The 25,885-nt window shown below is 31.9% G+C and overlaps 1 protein-coding gene across 1 annotated transcript; it reads left to right on the forward strand.

The window, feature by feature from the left end:
• LOC120780830 (acyl-CoA desaturase) lies at positions 1-25,736 on the forward strand. Its single transcript, XM_040113075.1, has 6 exons — positions 1-178; positions 16,569-17,126; positions 22,572-22,702; positions 22,771-23,162; positions 23,234-23,409; positions 25,205-25,736. Exons 2-6 carry the CDS (start codon positions 16,634-16,636, stop codon positions 25,363-25,365), a joined length of 1,353 nt encoding a protein of 450 aa, XP_039969009.1. The 5' UTR covers positions 1-178; positions 16,569-16,633; the 3' UTR covers positions 25,366-25,736.
• Positions 25,737-25,885: the final 149 nt, after the last annotated feature.

A 25,885-nucleotide genomic window follows, 5' to 3' on the forward strand; every position in this document is an offset into this window, starting at 1 on the left:
GTTCGGTTTGTTGAGACGCACTCGTTTTGTGTTAGCGGTACGCGCTTGTTCGAATTCCGTTAAATATAAAAATTAAATTTCACTAATTGTTTGCTTTTAGTTTTGTGTTATTAGTTTTTCGGTTTGAGTTTGTGTAAAAGCGTTTGAACTGAGCCCCAGCTAGTGGTTTCAGCAAAAGGTGATTTAATAAATTTTATATTTCCTTGCAACTAATTGTCTTTTTAATTATGGCAATTATTGCTTGAAGCATCTATATTTATCGCACTTAATGCTCAGGCGAGTAGAAATGTTTGTTGTCTGTTAGTCGCAGCGCTTGATATAAAACTCAAATATTTGCCGCAGTTAATTGTTGCCACATGAATGCAACGAAATATTAAACAAAAAATAATAAAAATATTTCGAAATTGTGCTGCGGTATGCGGTGAGTGCCAATTGAGCCCACGGGCGCAGGCAGGCAATATGCTTTACATTGTTTTTCGAAATAGTTCAATCCAGCTCTAGTTCAAATCAAGATAAATCATTTCAGCATTTTTAATCAGCGTTTATGCAAATGTATAAGAATTAATGAGTGAATGCTAACAGCAAATAATTGAACGGAAAAACATATTTACTGAATTTAATATTTAAATATTATAAATACATATATACACTACTTATGTACATAAGTATGTGATTTTGTGTTTTAATCCATAAATGCGCTGGCTTGTGATAAGTGAAAGCAGTTTTGCTAATTCATGTAAACACTTTGTGAAATTCAGTAGAATCGTTTTGTTTTAAATATTATAATAGATCTATGTATATAATATAATATATAAATTCTTATATATAATTAATTTAATATGGTAATATATATATTTTTATCATGCAATATAAATTCGAGTCGAACAAAGCAATCCAAAGAACAAAATATATATTGAAAAAAAAGTTGGTTCTGAAAAAAAATCACCCTAAGAAAAAAGCGGATAGTGGCAATGAATAAGAAAAAAATTAGCTCTTAATGCGGCTTATAATTGGTTTTTAATTAATATTTGCCGTTTCTAAAAAAAATATTTTTTTTATGAATATTTATATGTACATATGTATTTTTTTTAAATAAATTTTTATAGTTTTTGTTTTATATATATTTATCGGAATTTTTTTTTTTATTATTTTCTCATGATTTTTATATTATTTTTAAAAATTTATATTTATAATTTTTACTATTACTTTTATTTATTGAAAATTAATTGTTTTTATTAATTAAAAAAAATAAATAAATAAGTAAATTTCATAATACTAAATATTATAATACTTAGAAGCGTTTATCGAAAACAATTTTTTTTTATTATGTTCTCATGATTTTTTATTTATTTAAAAAAAAATTTCTTATATATACATTTTTATAATTTTTGCTATTACTTTTATTTATTGAAAACTCATTTTCTTTTATTAATTTCGAAAAAAAAAATAAATAAATACGTAAATTTCGTAATATTAAATATTATAATACTTAGAAGCGTAAATCTATTTAAAAACGTTCGCCTCTGGGCGACATGTCGTATACGTGACCAAAAATTCGTAGAAATGTTGGGCGATTTTTAACGCTTTCACGAGTCAACAATCTTGCACAGCATTGTGCTAATTATATGTATGCATTTAGCTTTTAATTATATATAATTAAAAAAAATATAATAAAATTTAATTAAACAAATTTGGTTTCCTTTCTTTGTTGATATTAGTTATTCCATAATACATTTTTACAAGCGCAAGAATTAAATCATTTAAATTTTAATTTGTCAAAACATTGTATAAAACAAGAAAAACAAAAAATTATATAAGGTTTTGAAAAGAATCTGTTTTTGTTTTTTCTTCCACCTGTTGGAATTATGTTCCCTTCATTAGTTACATGGGTTTCCTCAGCCTTTTTCAGCGCATTTTTTTCTTATATAAAAACTAAAATATTTTATTAGAATTCCGATGCAAAAAACGACTTCTTCTGGAGCATTCTGCCATGGTCTTTCAAACGTCTCTTGGCTGAAGCCAATGCAATTCATATGGCACCCGATTTCCTTGCTACCTTTAAAGGTTTTGAAATTGTTGCTTGAGTAACACCTAACCACCTCTTCTTGTATTAGGTAATAATCCTCATCAGTTCATGCTACCCCCAGGTTAAAACTCTTTTGAACGCCTACAGCTACGTCTGCCAAGCCAAAATTGCCACTTTTTTTTAAGTCGTGCAAACCACTTTCCGAGCATTCGCTAATTTAAAGCGAATTCAATATATTTTTCACCAAAATACGAAGATTTTCAGCTGATTCGTAATAAAGTACGGAAAGGAACTTGCCGCAAAAACACTTTACCCGGCATAAAGTTCGATATATAGTAAGGGTATTCACAATCTGTCATAACGTTTCGTAAAATCATAAAATCATAAATTTGTACATTTGTTTAAAATAGTTGTTGTTGGATTACGTACAAAAATGAGTTTACGCAATAACAATTTTCAACGCTAAGTTTTCGGTTCATTATAACTTATAACTTTATGGGACTACATGAAACCCCTAAGTAGGTATTTGAATATTGTTGAAAAAAAAAAATATTGTTTCGTATGCTTCACGTTACACGATCTTTTGGTAAACATTGGCTTAAATCAATAAAAAAACAATTGCTGTGTGTAAAAATTTAAAAAATAGTGGAATATGAAGATATTTCTAAAACAAAACTTACTTTAAGTTATTCGAACATCTCTTTTTCGGATTCCTGAAAGAGAAAAAATAATTTATTGAAACAATTTATTGTTATTTATTTTTTATTATTTTTAATTTAATTTAATTATTTTTTAAATTATTGACCGTAGATTTTCTCTAAATATAAATACTCGTATACTATATTGGAATTTTGAGATTTCTAAAAACAACAAAACTCTGTCGTTCTTCAAGTTTTTATCAATATATTACATTGCATATCGTCACCTAAAATCCAAAATATCGTATCAGTTTCCAGGCGAAGGAAAAACCATATAAAAACATTTGAATTTTGATTATAAAATGGTTATACATGGCGGTGGCTGTTGAAAATACAGTTTTTTATTGCTTAAAATTCACCACATCATATTACATACCTGTAGCATGTAATTTTCAGTGGCCACTGATAGATATAACCGGTATATAACCATTTTATAACCAAAATTCAAATTTTGTTTCAAAATTAGTGTTTTTTTATATCGTTTTTCCTTCGCCTGGAAACTTATGAAAAGTGATGTTACGTTATTTTGCATTTTAGGTGACGATATGCGAGTATGTCTGCATAAGTATATTTACAAACATATTTGCATATATAATAGTTATATAGTATGTTAATTTGTAATACAAAATTTCAATCAATTGACCCAAAGTGCTCTTTAAGTTATAGGCCGTTTCAAGTGTTATGTGCTAGAAAAAGTGTATGCCTGACATTTTTTAAATATGTACTATACATGTATATATGCACATGAGCATAAATTATACTATTGACTTTAACCTACTCGAGGTATTGGTATAGAATTAAATAATATCACTGGCCTATTTCGTGTTCGAAAAAAGTACGTTTTTCATTTTGTTTACTTCTCATATTCTCATTAGTGGTTCTTCTCATAAATGCAAACAACATTTTCCCTAATGTTGTAATAAGCGCTTGCTCGCTCTTGCCTCGCTATGCTAATCCATAGTGTGTTATGGTCTAATAGGTAGATATGCTGTAATGAGTCTTAACAAATCGCAGGCGCACCTCATTGTCATTGGCATTGGCATTGATCTCCAGCTGTGCTTTGTCGATGCGAATGCGTGGAAACACACTGCAACAACAACAACAAAATGGCTCGGCATAAATTAGTGACTTCCAATTATTATAAAACAGACATTGGAAATCGCTAAAGTTTAGAAAGAGTGACGAAAAGATAAAAACAAAAATTTGTCTGCGTTGAGTGAAGCAAACTAAGACTGTAAATATTCTTATGGGAACTATGGTATATATACAGATACACTAATAAATATTACAGTCATTGAGTCAAATAAAAGCGAATGTTTTCTGTTTTGTCTTGGTTGTCCACACATCTGTTTCGTAAACAATGATGTCATTTTAGTGTCTCCGTGGGTGGAAATTAAGAGGAAATTGTAAAGCGGAATCTTTTAAAATAATTCAAATATGTAAGCGGTGTGACTTTGAGAGATATGTATTTATGTATATTTTCCATGAGAGAGTACTGTCAAACTAGCTGTCAAGGTGAAGATATGTATTTGACATTTATCTTCAGCATACTTCTGACTAATATGTAAAAGACTCCAACTGTAAACTCCTTGAAAATTTGTAGTTTTTTATAAAATAGTTAGGTTAGGTTAAGTAAAGAGGCTGAATTTGTATTATTTTTAATATTGGATAAGGTAAACAAGCTGGTATTCATGAGCCATGAATAATCCCATTTGAACAGCTAGAGACGGCTGCACGTTGTGTCGTCTAGAACTGCTAAGTATAGATCAAAAAACCGTCGCATATCGACAAATCGTTTAGAGCCTGCCCATGTTCCATTCCTGCCACGTTTGCCGGCTTGTTGAGCAAGCCAGGGCTTGTTTCCACAGCTATATATATAACACATTTTTCGATTAAATATCTACAAGCCATGTAAATTCCCACTTTTCATAGTCTAATTGTAGAGTGGTGCTTGTTCTGGCTAATTTATCTGCTTCGCAGTACATAATGATATCAGTAAGCCCTGGAACCCATAGCAGGTTGATCGTGAAGCAGGATGCTATCATGAGATCATGACTTTCCTTCACTATTCCACTATCTTAGAGGAGTTCCTTTGAGACCTTTGTGATCTCAAAGCCGCCTGACTATGCGTATATATGAAAATATTCCTTGTTGTGGGAGCACTACTTGTCAGAACATGAAGGCTTTCGCTAATTGTTGTGATCACTGTGACACTGTAGTAGTCTGGCGGACTGAAGGCGATTTCGTTATTTAGTTTTGCAGAGAATACATCACCTCCCACTTTGTTTTCTAGGTTGGAATCTTGTGTATCGATTCCTGTGCTCTTTCCCACTCTTCTCTGAAAAGGAAGGCAATATTGGGGAACGCATTTAAATTCAACTATTGGGAAGAAAAGGGAATTATTAAATAATCCTATAATGTTTCTAGTTACTGGCGACTAACAGGGAATATTCTCTCAGTCTAAGGGCTGACTTCGCTGTCATTAACTTACAAAATCTTTACTTTTGAAATATGTTTTTGTGAACCGGCTGAACAGGCTTATGTATAAAAAAGTGGCGGTTATTGGTGTGAAAAGAGCCAAGAAAAGACTGCCTAGTCCCTCTTCATGAGATGCTGTATAGTTTACGAACTTAGAATTCACTTTTCTGTGTGCTATTTTAAACAAGAGCTTTATATTTCTAAGAAAAACACCCAATTCTATAATATAAAGTATATATGGGATGTGATTCATAGCTTTATCTAGAGCTGATGCCCTGCTTAGCAACAAATCCAAGCATTTCTGTAACTCATAAATATTTTTGTGGTTACATATTATTACCATTATATATTTAGTTTTATGGTTTAAAAACATTTCATACTCAATTGGCCTTATAAACACAAAATATATACTTACAAACGTGCCTACACTTTATTCTGTAAAAATGTATCACTAGCGTAATATTAATGACATTAAGTGCAATTAGATTTTCCTCTGCATTAATGTAGTTAGTCAGTATGTATATGCACCTAAATAGTTTTGCTCTGACAACGGTTGTTTATTGTGTTTAGTTAGAGTGCCCGTGTTCATAAATATGCCTGCATTGTGTTCGGGGTAATGAAAAATGTATAACGGTATGTTTGACTGCTGATTTCAATCAAATAATAGTATGTGGCATATGTCAATCTCGCCGTTCGCGGACACGAAACGGACCGAGAGAACATTAAACTATTTACCGAGTTTTTATAAGATTATGGTGACATGTGTTAATAAAATATAGGTTTGGGTTAATTATTCATGCCAACATTAGAAGAAAAGAGTTTCGAAATAAAAGTGTTTTTTTTTTTTTGTTTCAACATTCAAAATTTGATTTCTAAACGCTTTGAATGGTGGACATGCAATTAGCTACAGTATTTACTCGCTTAATTGCACTTGCTATAAACAATTACACAATTTTTGTTTTATTAGTACAATTAACGGATGAAGTAACCCTTATTTGTTTGGTTGACAAGTTCGTAGAAATAAGGGAAAATTATAGAAATAAGGTTGTATAATTTGCTTTCCAATAGCTGGATTAAAACTTTGAAAAGTCTAAGTAATGATAAGTGCCGAATCGAACAAGCAACTGGTACAACTTTTTTGTCACCAATTATCTCATAACTTTTCTGTTTTCAAAGACTTTATATGCAAACAGATGGGTTAGATTAGGTTAAACAGACTTTTTCAATACCATGCAATCAGATCCTACTTTGGAAACGTGACTAGAAGAGAGAGAGGAACTATTTTCAAAGAGCTTACAACTCAACAGTTAGGTTATATTTGGTTTAACCGACTTTTTTAGTATCAACCAATCAAACTATATGTTGAAAACGTGATTAGAAGAGATAATGGTACAGTTTCAAAGGGTTTACAACTGAACAGATGGGCCAAATTAGGTTTAATAGACTTTTTTCAATATCTCCCAATCAAACTCTATATTAGAAGAGAGTGAGAAACTTTTTTCAAAGGGTTTTGAACTGAATCCAGTCAGTCTTTTGAAATCGAGGCTGAAAGTGAGAAAGGAATCTAGACAAGAATTATTGTTTGAGTTATTTTCTAGAAAGAAGTATTGCCAACTCAGTACAAAAGTAAAAACTAACTCGAAAATCTTAGGGCTTTTTTTCTTTTTTGTTTTTAAAATATTAAACTTCAAATATTGAAAATTGCTCGATTCAAGGGTTCGACTAAAGGAAAAAAATGCAATTTGGAAACAAATTCGTTTATAGCTGCTAAGAGCTCACTACAAATAGATAAAACAATAAAACCGATTACGAAAAAACAAAAAAAAATAGTTTCAAACATCTATTTGAAAAGCGCACTAATGAAATCGTAGACAACCATATAAAATAGTACAGACATATTGATTTCCAAGCAATACATTGCGGCCTTACCCCTCAATTGGGGTTAGTGTAAACAACATCAATCACATTTCAACGAATCGTGCGCGCCATATAAACACAATCAAAATGACTTAACCGCAATTTTCGCCGAAATAATTGTCCAACCAAATGTAAGCATACTTCAAGCGAAATTAATGCCACCACCCAACCACCCACAAACGTCTAATGGACGCTCTCAATGGAAAATCATAATTCGGCTACAAAAACACATTCGTGTTTCATTCGCACTAAGCATAGCGCACAAGTGTTTAGTAATCGACAGCTGATGCTAGAATTCTTAAGTCGCAAGACAGCTGCGACGCGTTGATTTGGCGTTTGTTGGTTCGAAAATCGATTAGAAAACCAAATGCATTTCGATACAAGGTATGGTCAGGGTATTTGCAAACGTTTAATAGAATATATGTTTGTGTACGTAGCTAATGAAATTTTTATTCTTTCATGCAAATAAAAGAGTTTGTGCATCCATGACTTTGCGTGCGTTAATCACATTAAGGCAAAATGTCTATGAAATAACGAGTATGTCCGAAATACATACCGAATGTGGACAAACAAAACTGTTAATGTATTTTAACCAACTATGGCGTTCAATATTATGCGATCAGAGGTTCCCAAATAGTGCTTGGTGAAGTGATGGGTTATTATGGTGAATAATTTCTTGAGTAATTTAAGCATAATTGATAACTTTCGCTTTAATAGTAATTTTTTTGTGATCCATATCGGTTTAAAAATATCGACGAGTTTTTGTATCAGATCTGTTTTAATTTCTGTCTTCCAAAGACGATTGATATAACAAGTGTTGTATAATTAATGCTAAAACTATCTGTACAGTAGGGGACTGAGAAATAGATATTTGATGTCTTATTATAAAAATATTTGGGGACCCCTGGATTAGCTTTATCGAATAACTTAAATATGTACATATGTATACAATTATTTTTATTATTATTTTTGCCTATATCCTATACATATATGTATGTAAGTATACACTAGCATTTGAGCACCCCTGCATTCGCATAATCGAATTCATAAACATTACAGCTCTTCATATTTTATATACTATTTTTTTCAGTATTTCTTTTTGTATATATGTATGTACATACATATATGTATATAAACAAATGTAATTTGGGCACCCCTGGATTCAATTTCATAAACCTTGCAATTCTTCATATTTTTTATTCTGCAATTTATGAATATTTGTTTTTTTTATAAAAAAATTTACCATTTGAGTACCCCTGGATTCACATAATATAATTCATAAACCTCGCAGTTATTCATATTTTTATATGCTTATTTTAAACATTTCTTTTTTGTATATATAAAAATTTTCCATTTGAGCACCCCTGGATTCGCATAATCGATTTCATAAGCCTTGCAGTTCCCCATATTTTTTATTCTGCTCTTTAGGAATATTTGTTTTTATATATTAAAAAAATTTCCATTTGAACACCCCTGGATTCGCCTAATCGAATTCATGAACTTTACGTATTCATGTTTTTTGTACTTCTTATTTTCACAATTTCTTTCCTTTTGTCCTTATTTATACTAAATGTACATACTTCATACTTGTATTGCTTGGGTGTGTTAAATTATTACCATTTGGCGTAAACATAACTGTACTAATTGCAAAAGGGAGGGCGGTAACTAACCTATTATCGAACTAAGTATGTGTAGACGATTGTGTGCATGAAGAATGGTCATTAGTTGAAGTTCCTTTAAATAAGGGGAAAAAACTCCATTTAAGGTTAGGTGGTTCAGCTACAGTGCTTGCTTGATATAAACCTCGCTTCCCGATTAAGCGGTTCCACCTTAACAAATCAACAAAAAAGAAGAGTATGAGTTTTAGATATGCAGAGATAGTAGAAAAACAGTGTTGTAAAACGAAAAACTTTTTTTATTGTCAGTGAACATTGGGATGAGTTTGGAAATCTTCTTTTACCGAGAGAGGCCTTAAATTTTGTTTATTTTCTTTTCTACTTAAAGTAGGTGATTACTCACTGCTATCTTGATCGCTAACAAGTAATCACTTTAAAAAAATTTTAAGCATACGAATTTTTTAGTGATTCATTGAACACCTGGCCAATTTAGGGTAAGAACCTTTTATCAATACCTGCGTAGCCATGACTTGTATGTACATAGAAAGCATGCGGAAAAGAAGATAAGAAACGTCAATGTATACATAATTTATATTAGTAGATACGAATAGTATTTAATGTTTATTTTGTATTTGTGTGTTTAGTAATATTCATTAGTATGGGTAGGGAATGTAAACATTCGGGAGGAACCGGAATCGAAACATGTGTTAAAAAGGTCATGGTTATTGGTTAGTTTTATTGATAGTTTCAGATAATTCTTTTCTTAATTACTTTTACTTTTCCAAAAATATAAATACGCTATTTCTATAGACTGTCAGAAAGATTTGGAACGTTGTACTAATACCGAAATCACCGTCGTCGTGTAGATTAGGTTAGGTTAGATGGCTGATTCGTTAGCTTGGCGGAGGGTTCACACTTAGACTGTTATGTTCGATCCTTTTTTGAAGCCTGACGAAAAACTGCTATAGATATTAGCTATCAACAAAGCGCCATGAACCTGTCACAAATCTGCTAAGGATATTTCTATTTTCGCTATTTCATCTGGATGTCTTATATGAGAACCTCTGTCTTTCACAACTCCTTCTAAACAGCTGAGACAGCTGGCATCTAGTATGATGTTCAATCTTACTCCATGAATTTCGTTCGGAGTGTCCAGTTAACCTTGCTGAGAGCGAATAGCATCCTAGACCTTTTTCGATTTACCATGGCAAAAGAACTTTGTGACCGCACAGCTGCCGGTAACTGACCAACGCTTGCTGAGCTGATCTGAAGTTCAGTGGTAACCCGCTCGTAACTCATAGTTAGTTTTTGTTAAATAATCTCGGTAATAATATCTATATTACATCATAAAACAATAACTTAAAAATATATTTTTTCAAACGGAATATCATGAAAAAACTAAACTAGTTCTTCAAAATCTTGTTTGAAAAATTGTTTTTTCAAGAATTAGACTAAGAAAGGATAAAGTTTATATATTTTTATATATAAAAATTATGTGTCGAGTTGTCTGTCCGCGATTGACTCCAAAACTACTGAACCGATTTTTGTAAAATTTTGCACACTGTGTGGAGTTTAACCAACTTGAAAGTTAGGATATTCACAACTAAAAATACGATCAAATCTCTATTAAATAGACGCTCTATTAAGCGGACTATGCACATTTGCCGGTCGCACAATTTTTGTATGTTTATTAAGTACAATCTTTTAATCGGACAACTCTATTAACTGAACAGAAAAGCTGGCCCCGTCAGTGCCTGCTTACGGGAGATACACAAGAATTCAGAATCCCCAAGAAATATAATACAGTTGAGCTTTCATAACTCGAGGTTCTCCATATCTCGGATTCTTGAATTGGCACTAGAAGCCAAATTTCATACAATTCATATAATTTCCTGCCATAACTCGAAGTCTTTCTTGGTTGTAGTTTTTTTGTGGTTTATGGTGATGCGAGTTAGGGAAGTTCATCTATAATTTTAATTTTCAGTAAAATGTCAAACATAAGGGGCTGCTTCCTGAATGTCTGGTTAGCAGCCATCTGTCAGTTAAGTTCTAGTAAACTTAACCAAGATATCTACTTTCGGTAAGGAACTTAACTGACAAATCCTGCTAACCAGACATTGGAAAAAACAGTCTTAAAATCGTTATTTTTGCCGTTGACATTTATTTGTATGAACATATTTAAAATTAATCCTCAATCCCTTGCATTCCTATACCGAGAAAAACGTTTTCGTAAATAAAATGTTCACTGTACTGAATAGTTTATTATTTAAATAATTGTATAAAATATATACCACAGCATCGCGTGGTCGGACTTACTAGTACTATATACATATAAATTTACGGCAAGATAAAGAAGCAAATATAATAAAAGCTCGCTAAAGTAGGCCACCAATTATCTGCCGATAAAGCCAAAGTTTCTTATTTCCAAACAACACTAGAAAAAATACTCAATTCATCAATCCTTTCAGATTTTTCACTTTAAATTATAATCTCCTGAAAGAGTGACACTGATTTTTCTCCGATAAGAAACTTGAGTTTTGAACCAAACCATAAGCCCTTTGCCCAACATATCACCTGGTGGTACAAAAGCTGTGTGATAAGCAAAAAACAATTAGCGGAGTAGTAAAATCTTATCTCAACTTCGTGTTATGGTCGTAAAAAATGTTCGTGGTGCTAACAGATGTTGCTTCACCATTCACCATTCACCATTCAGCTGATATTTATTGAACTGTGGTTTATGCTTGTATGCGACAAAGTGTTATATATAGAACCCACACTAATGGACATACTATATATAAATAACAGTTATTTATGCACGATAAGATATTATTAAATGTTATTTAAGAGCTCATATCAGCGGTGCAGAGGGTAATACATACGTTAGCAGTTACGACAGTGTTGAGAGTGTCTTTAAAATGAAATTTTATATTTCATCAATGCCACTTCATCATAAGCACAATGTATGGCAAGTCTTATCTTCGTCCACACAAAAACCAAAAAAAAAAATTAGGTTTGTTTACGCGCTTGTTTATCGCTTATCGCTCAGATGTACATAGATGCGATCGTTATTGTGTTTGTGTATTTACATGGAAATATATATACATACATATAAGTAAGTATATATGTTTGCCGGTACGTACGCACAAATTACTTTACAGCATTGTCTAAGCATCCATAAATCAATTAGCAGCTACTAAGCGCCGGAAATGTTATGAAATTTATAATTTTGGTTGTATAAATTAATTTTTATACCCTGAACAGGGTATATTAAGTTTGTCACGATGTTTGTAACACCCAGAAAGAACCGTCGGAGACCCTATAAAGTATATCTATAAATGATCAGTATGTTGAGCTGAGTCGATTTAACCATGTCCGTCTGTCTGTCTGTCCGTCCGTCTGTATATATACGAACTAGTCCCTCAGTTTTTAAGATCTTGTTTTCAAATTTTGCAAACGTCATTTTTCTCAAGAAGCTGCTCATTTGTCGGAACTGCCGATATCGGACCAGTATAACTTATAGCTGCCATATAAACTGAGCGTTCGAAATCAAGTTCTTGTATGGAAAACTTTTGCATTTGACAAGATATATACACAAAATTTGGTACAGATTATTTTCTAAGCCAACAATGTAATATCTGAAGAAATTGTTCAGATCGGTGAACTATAGCATATAGCTTCCATATAAACTGAACACATAGTTACTAAAAGAAATGCACCTGTGAAGGGTATATTAGCTTCGGTGCAGCCGAAGTTAACGTTTTTTCTTGTTTGAGTTAAAATCATTTTGAGTTTTGAAAGTTGTGGTTATAAATATTTGAAAAATATTATAAATCATCTATTTATTTTTAACGGAAATTATATTGATAAGTACTGTTACTAAATGGTGTCGGGTAGGATCTATCTAGGATTTATAAAATAAACGCAAACTTCTATATACCGTACGATCAAATTTGACGCGGACTGAACCGTGAAAACTGCGTGTGCAAACCTTCTTTTTCAATATTTCTTTATTTATAACATTATTATTTTTTAACAATAAGTTATAAAATCGTAAATCTATCTAAAAACTAGACAAGCTCAAGCAAGTGTTTGAGCTGTTTTGGTGATATGGTCTTTAGTACGCAGGCATATACCTGTATTTTCTTTTTAGGCGTGTTTAATCGCAGGAATGTACTTAAGCATTAGCCAATGGGTTTGGTTGATCTCGGAGATATATTCTATTCTGCTGTCCTCTACTTATTTATTATTAGGAATACCAAGTTCTTTATAGATATTTTCATTACGCATGTAGAACAATCACGTGATCGTCTTGGTATCACGTGATTGTTCTAAACATTTTCGATTGGAATCTTTGTAATCATTATTAGTTGCATTCGTGGTCGTACCTCACAGCTGAATGCCATTCATGCAACTCTGTTAATGACGATAGCATCGAAAAAGTAAAAAAACAGTGCTTCAAAACAGTCCGTGTTGATATCTGAGAGATAGCAGAGTATCTGAATATTTCTTATGGAACGACTTAACATATCTTGACTCATATGAAAAGAACTGAGGCTCTTTCAATACAAATCAACTTGAATCTAAGTCGAGTAGAGGCCGCAAAAGATATACCTATGTACAAGTATGTTTATGAATATGAAGTCGAAACTGGACAACAATCTAGCGAAAGTCGCTACAAAAATTAAACGAAACCAAAAACAACATCTGAGTCGCTCAAAAATCAAGGTGATGTTCATTACTTTCTTTGATTGCAATGGTGTGGTTCGAAGGCGGAATATTTATTTTTATTTAAAAAAACTCAAAGATTGTAAGCCACATTTCAAATTCCTCTGCAACTCTTTAGTAAATAAAATCAAGTATAGTGGAGTTTCCGTGTGTCTTGTATGAAGTGTCTCTTCCAACATAAAGTTAAGGGCATTTAAGGTCTTATTCTTTTGAAGTGGAAATTGTTAAGATAAGAACTGCATACATACAAGCATACATAATGCTACAAAGTATGTCTGTGAGTACCAGTAAATGTTTTGGTGTGTGTCTATGCACAGGAAGTGGTTTTGTCTCTTACCAACGAGTTCTAAAATTTTGTAAATAAAGCTGTACAAACTTCAGTGTCAAGTAAAAAATGTCGTAAACATTTAAGAAATTAGCGTTACGTTAAATAACGTAAAGATTTCGTGAATTTTAGAATTACATTCACTCATTCATATGAGCAGATTTTCACACAAAAATCCATCTATTATGAATATCATGAGACACTTTTGTTGTTGTGTTACTCAGCAGTATGATGTAAGAGCCGTAATTACTTTTTATGTATGCAAATTATTGAAATATGTATATAGTATAGTATACATACATATATGGTATATGGTATAGGGCGGTTCACTTGATAGCTAATTGGAAAAATATATAACAAGCAATAAACTAAAGTTTTACTTTTGGTTGATCTCACTTTCTTATGACTTGAAAAACTGCCTCCGTTAAACGCTCAGTAGCACATACTGCCAACTCACACTTACATTAATGCTTCTGGCTCGATTTCATGTCTTAAAGTTTGCTCTATACTTGGTTAAGGACTTTCAGGTAGTTAGCATATTACACATATTCTTAGAGTCGAGATGACCGTTAATCAGATTTTCGAGTTCAGAATGCAAAATATTGATAATATGAATATCTACTGGAAGAAGATAACGTTCAAATCCTTAGTTTCAATGTTCAGGCTTAAGGGGGTATTCTAGTCCAGAAATTTTAAAAAATCGAAATTTTTTTTTTATATTTTCAGAGTTTAACTATTCAAGAATATGTGTACAAGAGGATTTTTCAAATTTAAATTATTTTCGGAGATATAGGCATTTTTCTGACCCGGCATCCAAACTGGTTCCGCCGGAATTAATCGAACAAAAGACGTTACGCAAAACTTTAAACGGGTTTTTCTCAAAACTGACTTTTTCGAACGATACCCACGATTACTCAGGTTCTACTGGACCGATTTACTTGAAATTTTTACAGAGTCCTTTTTATAGGCTTGTCTATGGTTGGAACTAGCCCCATTCCCATTCCCATATTTTTATTTTTATTATTTTTAAAAAATTCGAAATAGTCAAAAAAAGTGATCAAAAATAATTTTTTTTTTCAGGCAGTCGCCTTTTTGCGAAAAAAAAATTTCCCCACTTTTCCGTAGTTCCGACCATTGCGACTTTATTCTAGATTAATAATCTTTTTTTTTGGTTTCAAATAACTAGGAGGGTTGAAATCATGGTCACGTGGAAATTTTTAGGGGGGGGTCTCTAAAAATTCGTCATTTCATAATTTTTGAAATTTTTTACTTTTTTTAGTTTTTAATTTTTTTCTGTACACTTCTAAAATTAACAAATAACTAATAAAAAAATGTATAGTAAAAATATTAATTGCCTTTTTTTACGACACTTTAAAAATTACCTGAAATTCATGCTTCTAGACTAGAATACCCCCTGAAAAAGATACCTGTACAATAAAATGGTACACCGACGGTTCAAAAACGTCGGAGGGAATTGGCGCAGGGGTCGCAGGACTACGCAAAAAACTCTCCATACCTGTGGGTAGTTTTCCGAGCATATGCTAAGCAGAGGTTTTTGCTATAAATCGATGTGTAGAGTTAAACCTTCAACGCAACTATCGCAATGAACGTATTGTCAAGCTGCACTCAAAGCGAATTCTGCGTACGAGATCAAATTGCTATTAGTGCAGGAGTATATAGACGACTGAATAGTCTATTAGATCGTAACAAAGTGCACCTTATTTGGTGCAAGTCACAAAGGTACGTATAGCCAGGAATGAACTGGTTGATGAGCTTGCCCGCTCGCATCCACCAACATGGTTGGACCGGAACCTTTCATTGTGGTTGCTCCCCAAACCATAAAGGAGCTATTTGGAAATGATGAAGCAGTGGGTAGACTTGGTAACAACTCCTAGGCATGCGTCATGGCAAGTTGCTCATCGGTTGTTACAATTTTAAAAGGTAGTATGTAATCAACCTCCTAAGGGAAAAACTCAAGCTACTTGTCGCTTTTTATACTGAACATTGTAAGCTGAAGAAGCACTTATTCAACATGGGCTCAAGCTTCTTGTACAAATTGCCAATTCTGCGACTTGGAGTCCGAAACACCTGAATCCCTGCTAAGTGACTGCAGAGCAGTCTGTAGGCGCAAGATAAATACCCTTGGATCCATGCTTCCAAATGGGCATCAAATCGCCTCAATAGCGCCTTGCAGTATATTGGAATTTATCAATGTGCTGGGGTCTAGGTGGGTCGTTGTGACTTAGGAGCGGGCACAATTAACCCTAGGTTGGAGTGCAATCCTTATTTACTTATCTAATCTAAGGGGTAAGGCGATTTTAAACTAAGCTAATCTATCAACAATTTTAACAGTACGTTTTTTGAAGATTGTTTAAGAACTCTACACTAATTCGTTTGTACACATTTACATATTTCACATTATATAGTGTAAAAATAGTTTATATTTGACAGTTAACTATTTGTTCAATTCTATTTATTCACCAATAACAAAACGGTTGAGTACTGACAAATAGCCAGTGTTACCATACTGATATAATTTGCAAAATACAAAAATAATGAACATTTTTTTTTTGTCGTGGCTATAATATATTTTTATATATTCTTGATTTGGAGAACCTTCCCTATCTGCCCATACCCAATTTATGCCCGAAATTATGAAACGGTAATCTAAAGCCGACCCAAACATTATATACATTACATACATATATTTTCACCACAAAAACAAAAAGTAAAACTCACCCACAACGATTTCCTACTAAAAACTTACCTTAATTCATTTACAGTTAACAAATCGCCGTTAATCTATGAGCAATTTTAAGGCCGCAAACAATAAGCGAGTATAGTCGAGATGTGCCTTTCGACACCAAACGTCGCCGCTGGGAACAGCAGCACTAGTGGAAATGCTGTCAGCTGCAATGGCAGTTGTATGAACCTCAACAACAACAACAACAACCACAATAATAATGAGAATGATAAACTAAGCGCAGCGGTGAACTATGGAGCCAGCGGCAATGCAAACAGTGTCAGTATTAGAAATAGATTTTGTACAAACAACAACAACAACAACATCAAAGAAGAAGATGAGTGTGGCGTAGCTGATGAGCAATCCAAAGATTTAGCTGATAGCTTAGGTTATAAGGAAGAAAATGCTGTCTACAAAGAAATTCCACAAAATGCAGCGGCTTCAAAGGAAGCCCACCAAATGAAGGCGACCAGCGACGAGATCGAATACAATCCACAGATCAGATGGCCCGATCTAATAGCGCAAGTGTTTTTACATACCGGTGCTCTCTACGGCATTTATTTGCTATTCCAGGCGAGATTCTACACAATTTTGTGGGGTAAGCGAAAAGTGAACAATAAAAACGCAACAACAAGAAACAACATAAACAAAAGCAAAAATAAATAAAAAACAAATTTATTAGGCACTTCATGCTGTTTATATCTATTATCAATATTTAAACAAACAACTAAGTTATGAAAGCACACATACATACGTATATAGTACATACATGCATACAACATAAATACACATACAATATTACAAAATAAATACAGACAATTATCTTTGAAGCATGTGCTCATAAAAGCTTAATGAAATACAGCATACAATGTGCTAAATTGTTGCCATATTTTGAACAGTTTGCAATATTATTTCAATTAAAAACATATTTAGAAATTCTGTTTTGAAAGGTTGGTTTTTTTTAATAAAATTAATAATTTTTTTAATATTAGTTTTTCAAAATTTTTGTATTGTTAAATTAAAATAAGTTTTTATTAAAAAAAAAAAAACTACATATAAGAGTTTTCAACATTTTTTCATTAAATAATTTTTAAAATTTTTTTTGAAATTTTTGAGCTCCAACAAAACTATAAAATATTTTTTTGAATAAATTTTACTTAAAAAATTATTTTAACTACATATATTGAAGGGATTTGAAGGATATTTCAATTTACATATTTTCGATTTATTTTTTAATTTTTAATGCATATACATACATACATACATATGCATTTACATATTTAATTACAAAATCAATTTTAAATAAATATTGGTTGAAAACTTTTGAAAATTAAAAAAAAAAAATTGAAATTAAAAAAATGAATTTTTTAATAATAACTTTAAATAAATGTTGGTTGAAAACTTTTGAAAATTTTTAAAAAATTTTTGAAATTAGAAAAATTAATTTTGTAAATAAATGTGTCTTTAGAAAGCTATTTTAAATATATGTATATATACATATATAATATACCTTTTTCACATAAATTTTCCTAAGATTTTTTTTTGAATTATTCAATTTTTAAAATTGAAAAGTGTAATTGTAAATAAATTTTACTCAAAGGAACATTTTAGAAAACGAAAATTGCCTTTTGAAAGCCTTTTCTTTTGAGTTTTTTTTTGAAATATTTGAATTTCTAAAATTAAACATTATTTTTCAATTAAATTTTACTTAAAACAACAAATATAAAACATAAAATACAAAATAGAAATAACTAAAACTAGAAACAAAGCTTGTGTTTTTAATATAAGTTATCGTGAATTTTTTTTCGAAATTTTGAAATTTGTACAAAATACTTTCCTTTTTTCGAAAATTTTGAATTTATAAAATTAAAAAAATATATTTTTGTTATCATTATTCTTTTATAATTAAATTTTACTTCAAACAGCAATTTTATCTAATCTGATTTTCAATGTTATATCAATTAAAAATTTTGAATTTTTTTTTCGAAATTTTGGAATTTTTGCAAAAGTTTTTCGAAAATTTTGAGTTTGTAAAATTAAAGAAATTATATTTTTCAATAAATAATTTTTAAAAACCAATTTCAACTATATTGAAGAGTTTCAAATTTGCAAGTGTTTGGAAGTTATTCGAAATTTTTGCATTTTTTATGTAAGAAGAGCACAATTTGTTTATTATTATTATCATTTAGAAACATTTTTGAAATTTTTGAATCTCAAAAATTAAAAAAAAAAAGTTTTTTTTTAATTAAATTATGATTAAAACAAAAATTTTAACTACATTGAAGGTTTTTCATTATTATTTCAATTACAAATTTTTTGAAAACTTTTTTCGAAATTTTACAATATTTAAAACTAAAAACGATGTTTTAATTTTGGAATTTTTTTCCGAAAATTTTGAAATTTTATTTTTTTTGAAATTTTTTAATTTTTGAAATTTTATTTTTTTTCGAATTTATTTAATTTTTGAAATTTTAAGTTTTAAATTAAATAAATGTAGCTTGAAAAACTATTTTAACTAAATAGAAGGGTTTTAAAAATTATTTCAATATCTTTTTCTGTAGAAAACAGATTACAAAAATTTAAGGAAAAAAGTAGTTATGACTAGTTATTCATTCATGCCATAAACAAACTATAAAATATGCTAAACATGTAAACAATAGACACACATTTACAGATTTTCACTGAACGCTGAATTTGCTTATTTGTTGGGAGGTGCAAAATTCTGCCTATTTTTCATAACTTTTATTGCATATTTGCTTGCTTCATTCACTTGTTCGCATAAAACTGAAACTTACTAAGAATTGTGCTAAATAGATGTTTGGCTAGCTTCGCCATTCACACACGAGTTGGTCAATATGTACATATGTATGTATATATGTATATGTATATATGTGAACCCCACCCCTTAGCGGTTTTAAGATGAGAAAACTCAAAAAAAAAACACATGAATGCGGACTATGGCAAATATTCATACATTAACGTTCATACAAACAGACATACGTATACGTGTAATCTGATGCCTTGCAGATTTCTTGGGCTGACACTTAGTCATGCAAAGCAAATAAACGTTAAGAGTCGAATATATTTAGTAGAAAAGTCACGTCACCTAATTTTATGCTGTCGGCGCGAATTTTAGAATATGTATATCAAGTGAAATTAGACAGGCAGGCATTTGATTTCAAAGTATGGGCTGAGAGAACAGTGTAAAAGGGTGAGCATTAAAATTATAACATTTACCACTCCACTCTGTAGAGTTAACAGATTTATGTTAGCTGCAGATGTTATTGACATTTTGGGCATCACTTCCAATTAAACGAACTGACCTACTACAGGGAGAAATGTTGAGAAACTAAAACTAACTGACTTAGTTTGACCGTACTTTTTAAAATAGGGTTTCGAAGTTTGTTGTTATATACCTAAATATTAGAGCGGATCGATTTGCAGGCAGCAAAAAAAAAAGAAAAAATCGCAAATGCGGGAAATGTTCTACAAATCACTCCGAGCAAATTTGCTGTGAGAATGTGAGTCTAAAGACGGGACGAGCCAGAGAAGTTTAAAAAATCTGAATAATTGGTCTAGTTTGCTATTTTGAAGCGAAGTTTTTTAGGGACTATAAACATTAGTGCCTTAGTTTTTGAGAAAGCCCATGAAATTTAATATGTAGTTGCATATTGATGTTCTATTGATCATTTGTCGGAATCGGAAAGATTGGACAACTATATTATATATCTCCCATACAATCCATTATTCAGACTTTTTAAACATCGCCTTAAAAATCGCTGACTCAAAACCCGCATAAGCGATTTTTTGGTAAAAGAACCGACTGCTCGACTAAGCATACAACTATTCCTTTATTTTCAGTTTGTATTTATCCCAACAACAGCTTTAAGAAGTTTATCTCCGTAGATTCGAAACCTACTTATATTGAAACAAGCAAAGTTGAAAGGTTGCCACCTGTTTGTAAAATACATATAAGAAAATAAATAATATGATATATAAACAGCACAATTTTGTAAAATATTAAATTTAAAAGATTCAAAAAAGGTTTTTTGAAAAAAGCGGAAGAGTTGCCACCTGTTTGTAAATTACATCTAAGAAGAAAATTAATATGATAAATAAACAAACCCATTTTCGTAAAATACTAAACTGAAAAGATTAACAAAGGTTTCTTTCACGCTTTTTTCGGGAGAGTTGCCACCTGTTACATTTTTTATTCATAATACTGAAGAAATTATTTGATTAAAATTAGCAAACTACAAATATTCGAGAAAAATTGCTTTTGGATATATTTTTAGTAGAGTTGCCAGCTTTTTGAAAATTTTAATTCAAACAAAACAAGGAAATATATTCAATATTACATTGTAGGCATCAAACTCAAGGGACTTAAGAAATAGTTTTGTCGGAGCTGTTTTTGAGCAAGGTTGCCAGCTGTTTCAAAACTTATTTTAAATGAATTGGCCAAAAAAATGCAGTAAAAATGCGATTTTTGGGAATTCAAAGAAACTACTGTATCAGTTATTTAAAAATTTAAAACTATTTAATAAAAAAAATTAAATAAATAAAAAATTATCTTCCTTTGCTGCAGTTATTCCGGCCTTAAAAGCAAAAAAATACTCTCGACTGAAATATTTTTTTTCATTGGGTTATCTACGGTCTATAAAATTCCAAAATTGGCAATGCTTCGTTCTATACAAATTCAAGAAAATTTAACTGAAGAAATTGTATTTTTAATGCTTGTTTTTAATCTTTAAAACTTATGCCTCTCCACACTGAACTAAATGTTCACCACACAACCAGTGAAGCTTCACTCTATCACATACAATCTTAACTAATCTCATTCTTATCTGTAGCCATATAAGGAGACATAAAGCAGAAGACTTTACATGAAATCATAATTGAGTTTATGTTAGTTCTAGTCAATAGAGACGGTATTCTTTGTTTGAAATATCTATATGAGTAAAAATATATATCAACATTTATGCTTGTATGTGTGCTTGTATTCGTCTGAGCAATATATCTATAAAGTTCTACTATTGCGATAAAATTACACAATTTTTACATTGGAAATCTGTGCCTTCGCCTATACTTTGCCAGGGTCGCACTTTGAATTCTACAATTTTTCTAATTGAGTATTGAAACAGAAGCATTTTATTTCAATAAAAAGTGAACTTCGACCAATACAATTAGTTGCAGAGAGCAAATGATTCAAATTAATGCTTACATACACACATAGAGTCTATGCATAGCAAACTATTGGTATACACATACATACATATGTACATTATATTATATCATATTATATGTGCCGAAGAAAGTGCGGCATACGCCCAATGAAGAACGCGCGCGCATTAGAAGAATTGCAAACACTTGACAGCATCCAGTTCGAACTGCTGGAATTTTTTTCATTACTTGACAATCAGGCCATGCAAGCAAAAACAAGAAAAAACGTTAACCAGAGCTATAATACCCTTCACAGGTACAATTCTTAGAGCAATAAAGGGTGCAAAAAGATGTTTGTATTGATTTCCAACGGACAGTTTGTATGACAGCTATATGAAATATTGGTCCGATCTAAACAGTTTGTTCGTAGATTGTACGGTTACCTTGGGCAATAAACTGTGCCAAATTTAGTGAAGATATCTTTTCAAATAAAAAAGTTTTCCATACAATCACTTTACGCCGAACGTTCAGTTTGTATGCCAACTATATGCTATAGTGGTCCAATATCGATAGTTCCGACAAATGAGCAGCTTCAGGGGAATCAAAAGACTTTTGCAAAATTTCAGAACGATATTTCAAAAACTGAGCGACTAGAACGCATAAATACAGCTGGCCAAATCCACGCCTGTTCAGGGTACAACAACAAATATATACAGACATACATGCATAATTGTACATTTATATTAATTAACAGAGCTTATATTATATGTTTGTGGGTTATTGCCGCAGTGGCTAACACATGCCGAATTCCATCTAGCTTGTTTCATAATTGACTATAACTACTTTGAGAGATTCTTTTCTAAGCAACAACTTTCAATTACAGTGGTGGCGCTTATCTGGTGTTCTGGTATCGGCATCACCGCTGGAGCCCATCGCCTCTGGTCACACAAGTCTTACAACGCTTCCATGCCATTGCGTATTTTGTTGGTGTTTCTGTTCACGATCGCCGGTCAGGTGCGTATCCTTACATAACTTACCATATTTATGTGATTTAGTAACTCTATATACTGCTCAATAAACAGCGTGATGCCTACACCTGGGCGTTGGACCATAGGATACATCACAAGTTCTCGGAAACCGATGCCGATCCCCACAATGCGCATCGTGGTTTCTTCTTCTCACATGTTGGTTGGCTCTTCTTGACGCCACATCCCAAAGTTGAAGAAAAACGCAAAGTGATCGATATGTCAGATTTGCAGAATGACAGGGTGGTGATGTTCCAACACAAATACTATATACCGTTATTTACACTCTTCTCGATTGGGTTGCCTGTGCTTTTGCCTTGGTATTGCTGGAATGAGAATTTATGGATTTCATTTTGGATCAACTTTAATATGCGCTTTACCAGCACACTGAATGCGGCGTTCTTCGTCAACAGTGTGGCCCATATGTGGGGCAAAAAGCCCTATGACAAGTAAGTTGCGTTTGTTTATGGAAATATCGATTGTTTGCTGCAATTTACAATACACTTTTTTTGTTTTTCAGAAACATCAGCCCCGTTGAAAGCCCTTTCGTTTCGTTCTTGGCGTTAGGTGAGGGCTGGCATAATTATCATCACGTTTTCCCTTGGGACTACAAGACCGGCGAGTTCGGCAGCTACAAATTAAATATCACAACTGCGTTTATTGATTTTTGTGCGAAAATCGGTTGGGCTAGTGGAAGTGAGTTTTGAAAATTTTTATATATTATGTATAAAAGGGTTTATTGAAAACATTTTTCTGGTCGTTATGCTTGAGATTTGTTATTTAATATAAAGGAAAGTAGTTGAATTCAACAAAAGAGTATAACCTCTTGTTATTCTATACTTATGCTACTTTTGTGATTTATACCAGTTTTATACCAGCTTTATACCAGTTTGTTCGATTCGCTCTTTTCCAAGACTTCAAAAATGTAAGACGGCTGGCTTATATAGTATTACAAAGGTTTTTTCTTTAGTAAAAAATTGGGTAGTTCTTGAAATTAAGAAAGTGGTGCAAATGATTTTAATTATTGAAAAAAAAACCGGAACAAGTAATACCGGTGGAACACTGCACCTTCTCTATTGATAAATTCTGACTTCTGCTGTTTGAGTGCATCACTCCATTTGCTCAGCTGGTCACAATACACTTCAGTATTAATGTCGGACAAAAGCTCGAAGCAAACGACTTCTTTTAAATCCCACCAAACAGAGAACATAACCTGCTTTTAGGTGAATATCGCCCTTCGAAATGTTTTGGGCTGGCTTAACTTTTTTAGACCATGATTTCAGGACATTACATTCTTGTAATTAACCCCCTTTTCGTCGTCAGTAAAAATGCGCTTCACAAATGCATCACTTCTTTGCCGTTTGACAAGCAAATCACTGTCGTTCATGCGTCGAAGCAAATTTCATTCTGTAAGAACATAAGAAACCCATTTAGTATGCCGAGCTTCGACATTATTCCTTGACGTTTCATGTGCTTATGAACCTTAGAAAAATTTCATCTTTCAGCAGTCTCTCTAATTGTTATTCAACGAATTGCAACGACCAATGACTTTATTTTATCCTTAACGACCTCAAAAGTCCTTCCTTGTCGGAACGAAATTTTACAAACCAATTTTGGCACTGGCGTTCGGTCAACACATCTACTTCGTACACATCACATGATTTTTGCCTTGCTTCAACTATGTATATTTCACTTTTTTGATTGTGAAATAGTAAAATGCGCCGAAAATGCTGTTTTCGTTCCTCCATCTTCGTTAGGAGACCAAACAAAAACTATTTCACAAAATTAAAGAAAGTTTTTTACGAACAAGCATTACTAGTATATCTGCTGTTCAAATATAGAACGACAGAGTTTTAGTTAAAACATTAACTTTAAACTTGGACGAAGAGAAAAAATTGAAAATTGCCTTTTTGGCAGACATTTTTACCAAAATATGAAAATTTCGCAACATTTTTTTTCAAATATTTGTAAACGAAAAAAATCCTTAGTCTAAGTTTTTAAGACCTGTTTCATAAAGATCTGTGTAAAATTTCATGAAGATTGGTTGAGTAGTTCTCGAGAAATCTTGCCAACCGACTTCAATAACACGGTTACGAGAAAAACGCGTCTAAAGACGACGGACTTGCCTCGAGCGCACAAGTTCTCAAGTCTGTATTTCCGAAACTATTACTCGGATCAACTTGAAACTTCAGGACAATATTGTAGAGGTGTTGTGGAATTTAATTAAACAATAAAAAATCGATTTGTTAAGAAAAGGAGTCCAACTAATTTAATTTTGTAACCGTTTTTGTTATTAATTTTTGAAATACAACTCCTTCAGTTAGTTCTTGAAATTTTAAAATCGTGTATTTTTGTAATGATTTCTGACTTCTTTTGTAATTTCCTATTTATTGTACTTTAGTGTCTCGACATAATTGAAGGAATATATAGAAGAGTTTAATCCAGTTATTTTATTTTTTGATGCCCATTTTCCATTTCAATTTTTTTCCAGGAAAATCCGTCTCACCGGATATGGTTAAACGGCGCGCTGCCAAGTGCGGCGACGGAACACGCTTTCTCACCGACGAATTCGCCCATAAGGATCAGGTTTGGGGTTATGGTGATCGCGATATACCAAAGGAAGATGCCATTGAATTGGCCAAAATGAAATGAGTATTTCAGACAAATACACTACAACTACAACTACACAGTGGAAGTTTGTAAATTGAGGCTCTTCAATAAGTTTGTATTAACTTCAACATTCGTTCAAATTCTTAGGTCATTTAGACTAAGCTTTAAACTTAAGCTTTATTCACAATTTGTGCCTGCAATGTGAAACGTGCGTAAATGTTTTTTAATATATTTAATATTATATACATACATATATATATAAGTGCATACATGTAATTAAATACTGAACATTGTCTATATGAGAATTAGTTTGTCTAGTATGTAAAAGTGCTACTCGTAATTAAAATTTAACGGTTTCCTCATGAATTTCGGAAAATGAGAGTGAAATTGCCGCAATACACTACCAAAGCGATTATAATATATAAATACTAAATAAATAAAGAAAACGAAAATAAAAATAAAATGGCTTTTCTTCAGTCAGTGTTCTTTTTTAAATTAAATGCTTGAGGTGCATGCCCTCTTTTATATAGCAGTATTTACAGTTAGTACGAGTGCGTTTTCT

Source organism: Bactrocera tryoni, chromosome 1, assembly GCF_016617805.1.
Source record: "Bactrocera tryoni isolate S06 chromosome 1, CSIRO_BtryS06_freeze2, whole genome shotgun sequence".
NCBI classification, from domain to species: Eukaryota; Metazoa; Arthropoda; class Insecta; order Diptera; family Tephritidae; genus Bactrocera; species Bactrocera tryoni.

Bases quoted from the DNA above. Each gene is read 5' to 3' on its own strand.
- LOC120780830 (XM_040113075.1), top strand. From the start codon at position 16,634: ATGTGCCTTTCGACACCAAACGTCGCCGCTGGGAACAGCAGCACTAGT. The intron at 17,127-22,571 runs GTAAGCGAAAAG...TTTCAATTACAG, and splicing joins ATTCTACACAATTTTGTGGG to TGGTGGCGCTTATCTGGTGT. The intron at 22,703-22,770 runs GTGCGTATCCTT...CTCAATAAACAG, and splicing joins TGTTCACGATCGCCGGTCAG to CGTGATGCCTACACCTGGGC.